Raw genomic sequence first — 8,023 nt, 5'->3', positions numbered from 1 at the left:
TCAATTAAATCCAACGTTTTCATTTAAGTGTTAATAAATAATTTATAAAAATGTCTTTAAAGTATGATACTTACAATGACATTTCATCCGTGTTTTCAGCTCCTTCTGCTCATAATTCACCATAGAAACAATGCTGAATCCATTGCACTAATAAAGCTTTGGCTACTCGGTGCTTCCGAGGGATCTACTTTTCAGATTTTATTTACGTGCAAATGTATCTGTTACGTATGTAATAAGTTTTGCACAGAATAATTCATAAACTGTTTTATCATTCTTTTAATTTCTTACTGTAGGTAACAGGAAATAAAAATTGATTTTGTTCGAATTTGCTCGGTAAATTTAACGTAATATGTCACTTTTACTGTTTCAATGTTCACGTAGTTATGTCTTCAAACTACTGTCCCAATAAGGGGAAGAAACGCCGTATCTGGGTGTGTTACACTCTTTGAATAACTTATAATACCAACTTCCCTATATTTAATCAATCAAAAGCCTAGTACAAAATTTCTTGACTTTGATTTCATAAACATGTTTCGGATGTGACCATTAAACATGATCATCAAAGCGTTATATTGTCATTATGTCCGTACAAAAAAAACCTGACTCATTGAAAATTAATATTTCATGATGCATTGTAGACAACTGAGCATGAGACAGATGAGCTCACAATAGAAAACAGTCATAATTAGCAATCCTTAAAGTTTTATAGGAGTCTGTCAGAATATCATTATGTTTATATATATTAAAAAGTTTGTGGACTTTTACGAATCATACATCGGTATTATTTGCTGTAATATTTTTGTAAGTATAATTTTACAGCTACAGTTCTACTATCTGAAGTCACTTTTACTGCCTGGATATTGCCTAAATGTAGTATTCTTTATATTTTAAGGCTGTTTGCACGTTAGTTAATAGATAATTACATTTGTACTGTTTTCAATTTACGGAATCAGTAAAATGACTTTTACATCAAACAGACAAAACAATTAACACCATTATATACCTTTGACTAATTCATATCGTCGTAATTATGAAATTTAAAAAGTCTTTCACAGAAGACAAGGAAAACCAGGACGTGAAATGTTGGCGCTTGTTTTTGTTGTTGTTTCTTTGCTGACCACTTGGACAACAAGAGGTAATTATCTTGTTTAAATCTTGCAGGTTACAGTTTTTCCTTTCTTTGTAACACACTTTAAATGCTGGTGCCCGGTTATGCCACGACTTACAAAATTATCTAATTGTTATTCATTAGTCGATTAGACAGAGTGATAAAGTTGCTGATTTCATATCACTTGCCCCTCGCCGATGTGGGTTCTAACCTCACTTGGGGCGTTGAATAATCCATGCGTTGAATCCATTCAGGTCGGCGGTTCTACCCAGCTGGTGCCCGTCCGTAATGAAATAATATGGTGATTAATTTTTTCTTGCTTATTCGAATTTGTTTTACACAATAGACTATCATGTTGGTCAATGTAAGCGAAATAATAAACACTAATATGAAAGGGGAGATGTAAAACATACATATAAGAGGTTTAAAATAAGAAACGCCTTTGCCAAACTGACAGCATAAAGTAATTACCAAATGAGACAAATTTCCCTATCACTCCCTACCGATAACAGTATATATTAGTAGGTGTGCGTGTGAAGTATTTAGTACTTGCTTTTATGTCTAGTGTTAACAAAAATTCTAAATTATCACAATCTGTAACAACTACATGTACTAGGCAGCAAGTAACAGCTGCTTTTTATCTGCATAGTCAAGACTTTCGTATGACCTTTTTTCATAATATTATACTGAACTTCCTGCTTTTTCTAGTTTCCGGATTGAATTTCACGTTGTCAAACTCGCGAGTTATAGTAGGAACTACAGGAAAACTGTCCATGACATGTCAGATTACAGAAACAGACGTTGGAACATTCTATCACATACAGATACGGCGAGAAACAAATTCAAGATGGTGGACAATGGCACATATCGAAGCAGGTGTTACTGAAATCCCAGCTTTACATAAAGACATTGTTGATGACAAGGAATTTGTTGTTGGTGGTATTCTGGATAAAGAAAACCAACTAAACACTCATATAACTTTAGAAATGAGTATTGAAAAGATGACTTATGATGATGCTAGAGTATATGCGTGTGAGTTGGCGTATAAAAGCAAAAATTCTGCAAGCACTCTCTCACGTTACAGTTGTGCCACGCTTATAATTGAGGGTAAATGCTTTTTTATATTTTTGTTATGATGCTGATAGTATTTACCTTTATTTCCTCCAAGCAAAGCATTTGGTACAACTTAGACCAACAACGCAACTCTTCCTTCATTTTCAAATTAAAATATGTTCCATCGGTAAACCGTACATTTGCTCCCCTGATACATAGACATATCGTATATTATATTATTAGTTACAAAGGTTTTTGACGGGATATACGGTGGGCATATAGCCTGACTGTGATTCATATAACCCAAGGCAATAGCCGAGATACGGTGGGCATATAGCCTGACTGTGATTCATATAACCCGAGGCGATAGCCGAGGGTTATATGAATCCCAGCAGGCTATATGCCCACCGTATATCTGGTCAGAAACTTTTATAATGAATTTATTATACTGCAAATTTGCGTATTTGGTCTCAATAGCAAAGATTTTCCTTAGTTTGACAAATATTACTATTTTTTCAATTCCCCACTTGGTGCCTCAGTCCGCACCTTGTTTTTCGTGCGTTTCCGTAAGAGACGCGGAAACATACGAAAATAACGGTGGGTTTGCATTTTTTTGGTTGCGGAAGAAATTGGAGTTACAAATGAAATTATAAATGTTTTAAGGAAATTTACAGCTAGTTTCGAGTTTCTCGAGTAAGAACTTGGACTGTAGTAATAGGATAACTGAAGTAAAACTTGCATATTCGTTGAATCTTATATCTCAGCTGTTCAGCCTCGGGTCACGTGTACTTTTAGCCTGAACACGGAAGTAGAATGAATATGTCATGATATGCATATAACGTGGAAATCTAGGAAAAATCAAATGTTAGATGTCAGGTCATCTACGTGCAATCAGATGATGTTATTCAATTTGCTGTGGCTGCATTGGACAAGAAGTCATTTCAGAAACAGAATCCAGGAATCATAAGAGAAATGCAGGTATTTCAGAATATGGCACGATTTAAAATATTCCTTTGAGTGGATCAATAGCTATTCACAGCTAATATTTAAATGATTATACTCGAATAAACTTAGCTATTAATAGCTAACACCCGAATATAAACTTAGCTATTTATAGCTAATATTTAAATGTGACACCAAACTAATAAATAAAGAGCAGTGTCTAGCCGTCCGTTAACCGGTCCAGTTTAGCCTGTGTTCTAGCCGTCCAGTAACCGGACACATAGCCTGACCTGTAGGGTTTTCTAGCCGTCCGATAGCAAATTTATTGATGACTTTTGTATTATTCTGTTAAAATATTTTACTATAATTAAAATTAATTTAGATAATAATGTGATACGTTCGTCTGACAAATATTTGTGTAAAAATGGCGCTGCTTATAAGTTTCTGTCATAGAATAAAAGCTCTCCATTTGTGCTTTTGTTGTTATAATGTTATGCCGAGAAAAATTGACTAAATTAAATACAAGGTTCAAAATAATGTTAAGGTTGATGCCAATCCCTCTAAAATTAATTTTTTAGGCTATCTTGGCACTTCAGTCGCATAAATTTAAAAGTAATTTTGAAAAAATATACTTTGTGTGGTCTTTGAAATAAAATATTCTTTTTATATTTAATTGCAGGTATGTATAGTCAATGATGATGATACCCTCTGGCCAATCACTGCCAAAGAATAACCTATTCACAGAAATATGGCACCTTTCACACATATGGAATGGAACATTTTGCCAAGACAATACATAAACTCTGACACCGAGAATATGGCACCTTTCACACATATGGAATGGCACATTTTTCCCAAGATGCAACACTGACACCGACCGTGCATTACGACCAGAAGGACAATAATGATATCATAAATTACACCATGTTAAAAACTCTTGTCTTCGGTATTGCTGCAGCCGGTCAGATTTTGGATTAAATAAATCGTATTTCATGAAGTCACTTACAGGACAGTAACTGTGGTCAAATTAGCTGTGTCATATGACATAAGCTCTGCTAAGTCATTACTAACACTAAGTCTTGTCAACAACTATATTTATTGCTTTGACTTTATGATTAGATTTTTGTTGAAAAATATGCATAACTTCTGCAGCAGAGCCTGGACTTGCGCAATATTATTCTGAGAAAGAACAAATTCATATTTCTGTATGTAAAGCTTATTTTCATTTCATACACGTAGATAGATCTAATCTTAGAATTATTCTGGTAGATGAAATAAATAAGTTCTTTAACCAAAGTAAAATTGAAAATTTGATGTTAAAAGATCGAAACAGTGATGTTACAAATGAAGTCACGACTCTATACGAAAATTGCATGCCAATGCAGTAAAACCTGCTTAAGTGGTCACCTCTAATTAGCAGCCAACCTGTCTTAAACAGCCTGTTCTCATTTTCCAAAATGGTAATTTATTCTATAAATTACCTGCACAACGCAGCCGCCTGCTGTAAATAGCCACTTTTTCTAACTCCTCCCTTGGCTGGCTACTTTAGACAGGTTTCTGATAAGTCGGGCCCTGAACGGTGTTTCTCTTGTTGCTCTGTCTTCTGAAAAGGCATTGAGTACATACGTTTTTGGTTCTAAAGGTTTGCATTTTATATATTTATACACGAGCATTTTGTGTTTTACATGCCATGCCTTTTGTTTCCATTACGTGTGTTAGAGATTCACCTTGAGGGGATTACTTTTATTTACACCGTCCCGTGTTTTTGGAACAATATGGGGGTAAGAGTGAGGTTGGGTGCGCACCAGAAACCGGTTTAAGCTCCCCAGTGGTGTTTTTGCCACTGACCGTTCCAAGGCGGTGCCCCACTGTGTTCCTTTGTTTGTTCGTTTTGTCCTCATGTGTTGACTGTGTGTGTGCGCGCGCGTATATATCTGTGTGTGTGTTTGTGGTGTGCACGTCTGCGTGCTGTGGGTTTCGTTTTTGGGAGGCTGCGTTTTCGGTACATGGCATTCCCTATTTGATATTTGTCTTTGATTTTTACTGTATTGAAAAATGTTGATGTATGTAATTCGCTCATGCCACTTGGAAGAGTATAAATATGAGTGTGTAATTTAGGTATTGATGTTTTCAAACTTCCGTTTCATTTGTCGGTTTGTAATTTCTTTACTTTTCAAATATTACACATCATTCTAAAATTCTTGAGTTGAGGTAGTAGGAACTTTTATTCCGGATTTCAGAATTTAAACACTTTTAGACTGGGGTATCCAATGCCTGACTTATTTTCATGTTGAGTGATTCTATACGGATATTTATGTCGGAAAAATGCCGAATTACCTGATGATATATAATTACACGGAAATGTCCGTGTGTACTACATTAAGTTAATGATATATCTTAAAACAATGACACGGTTGTAAATAATAATGATAATTATTGTTGTTTGAACTAAGTGTAAAATTAATTATTATTTTTTATTACTGATTTATTTGAAATTATTTGAAATTATTTGAAATTTACAACATTTACGCCGAGTACTAGAATACACTTCGTGGCTGGTCAAAATAATTCGACATTCAGATTGTTTAAATTTGTGATGGAGCAATCTAAATTTCAAAACTTCGAAGGACCGAAATAATGAAGATAAATCAAAGTCATGTTAAGTTTTTGGTTTTTTCGTTTGCGCATATTGGCGTGTATACATGGTAAACGTTAATCGTTTACAGTACATACATAGGTTTAAATCACCAGAAAAATTGTAATTTTGGATATTATTTGATATTTTTTTACATAAATCAATGAGGAATTGAATCCAATTTCAATACATGTAAGTTTTATTTGAATTTATTGCCAATTCGGGAAATAATCGGCATTTGAACCTATAGCATGTAAAGCGTCGACAGCGATGAAAATGATTCCACTATTTGAGTGTTTGACGCGAGTGGGGATATTACCCATATGAAAAAAAATATCTCAATATTTCCTTGGATCGCGTCAAATTTGTTGGACTAAACTCGCGGCAAGTGCTGGTTTGACCACTCATCTGTTGAATTAATTTTGTATTGTAAATTTGTTTTTAAAGGAAACTCCTATTTATTTATTTTTATTATTTTGCTGTTATATTCATTTTTGTCAATGTTTTTTACTTCTATGTAAATGAAATTTGCTTACTGTATTGTTATTGTTTATTAAAAATAAATTTATGAAGTAATACCGTTTAGTTATTTGAATGTGTAATGAGCGTAATTCATTTTGTTTCTTTAATAAATTTATTCAAACTAAGCAGACTTATCTGCAGTGACCAGTCGTTTAGTTCTCGTTGTACACAAGCTTCAGTGCTTCTTTAATTCAATTGGTGAATATTGCCATTATTGGCAAGAAAAACATGACTCGTACTGCTTTGTCTCATATGAATAACTACAAAATGGCGATATTTCCAGAAAAAAACTTTATTTAAGGTATATAATAACTCCATAATTGATATAAAACCAGCTCAAAGATGGGTAATCAGTGAATTAATTTTCGAATCGAGAGACGTCCGCAATTTTGTTTCTACAAGTAAACTGAAAAATGGCCTTGCGCAACAACCAATCAATATCGATATTCACTTTCCGTATATACCGTCTGTGTAGAGGGGCCCGTTCAAGGGGAAATTCGCTCACGGGATATACGGTTTTATATAACGTGCATGTTAACCAATGAAAATCCGAAAAATTCATTAGCAGTATAATAATTATTAATATGTTTCATATTTGCAAAGAACTGTTATGCGATAACACGAAACCAATATTCGTACTCAAAGTGACTTCCCATGATTAGTATGATAATCTTTATAAACAGGCTTATTCGTAGCTACGCCAAAGAAGTATAAAATACACAGAATGGCAACTGGCTGTAATCTCGCGTCAGCTCGTGTCAGAGCGTGATTCGGCGTTATCTTACTAAAAACAAACATCGGCGAGCATGGAGTTACAATTTGTACCTTTAAAACTACATTTAAAATACATGTTAGCTTCTAAAACAAAATTAGTTTAATTTGAAATGGTCTTAAGACACGAAGTACACGTTTTTTTTTGCCATCGAAAGAAGCGTGGTCATACGGTGATAATTATTTTACCGATGAATAATTGCTTTCGCATACAAAATGGCGCGTGGAGAAAGCGCCACTTCCGGTAAACGAGATCTCGTTTTTTTGTCACGGGAGGTTGGCGAGATTTGCTCTATATGCCTTTCAAGTTGCCAATCTATTTATTTTTATAGGTCTTTGGCTACGCATAACAAATCGTTATAGTCAGCCTATACAAAAATGCCAATAAAACATGCCTTAATCAGAACTATTTTTTAATAAACCATGAGCAAAATACGTTTATGCATAGGCTACTAACTAGTCATATTCTTCCAATTGTGTATGAAAATATGTAAACCCTCAATGTTTCTAATTAAGCGTGGGTCGACAATTAGCTACGCTTATAAGTAGGCAGTGTAATTAAAAATATACTCAGCGTCACTGAAAAGTTACCACCTTAATGGCCCTTATATTTTTAAAAATCGCATTGGACTGTGTTAAAAGAATTACACGACTACATTTTTGACACAACTGAGACGTCACTGGTGTAAAGATTTGTTAAATTCGATTAACTCCATTTGAGGCACGGGCTGCACGTGCAAAATGACTTTTTCCAGCAATGTCGACATGTACGAAAATTCTATCGTAAATCATCCATCGCGCTTGAAAGTTATTCGACAGACTAAACTGAATACGTTAAAAACCCCAGAATATCCTTGCTGTGAATGCCACGTTTAAGGCACGATCAATGCCATCAGGCCATTGGCATGGTTGACGCCGAACTTTCATGTCGTGAAATTGCACGTCATATGTGCTATTCTCACCTGACAGTCATGAAATGGGTTAGGAAACAT

At 34.5% G+C, this 8,023-nt stretch overlaps 1 protein-coding gene across 1 annotated transcript; it reads left to right on the top strand.

Moving 5' to 3' along the window:
• The first annotated feature begins 684 nt into the window (after window positions 1–684).
• Window positions 685–2,244, top strand: LOC123544246 (uncharacterized). The gene is made up of 3 exons (XM_053533917.1): window positions 685–801; window positions 1,056–1,135; window positions 1,817–2,244. Exons 2-3 carry the CDS (start codon window positions 1,081–1,083, stop codon window positions 2,242–2,244), a joined length of 483 nt encoding a protein of 160 aa, XP_053389892.1. The 5' UTR covers window positions 685–801; window positions 1,056–1,080.
• The last annotated feature ends 5,779 nt before the right edge of the window (window positions 2,245–8,023 follow it).

This window comes from Mercenaria mercenaria, unplaced genomic scaffold (genome assembly GCF_021730395.1).
Source record: "Mercenaria mercenaria strain notata unplaced genomic scaffold, MADL_Memer_1 contig_3222, whole genome shotgun sequence".
Taxonomy (NCBI): domain Eukaryota; kingdom Metazoa; phylum Mollusca; class Bivalvia; order Venerida; family Veneridae; genus Mercenaria; species Mercenaria mercenaria.
Note: the sequence above shows the minus strand (reverse complement) of the source record. Positions and strands in the feature narration are given on the sequence as shown.

Bases quoted from the DNA above. Each gene is read 5' to 3' on its own strand.
- LOC123544246 (XM_053533917.1), top strand. From the start codon at position 1,081: ATGTTGGCGCTTGTTTTTGTTGTTGTTTCTTTGCTGACCACTTGGACA. The intron at 1,136-1,816 runs GTAATTATCTTG...TGCTTTTTCTAG, and splicing joins GACCACTTGGACAACAAGAG to TTTCCGGATTGAATTTCACG.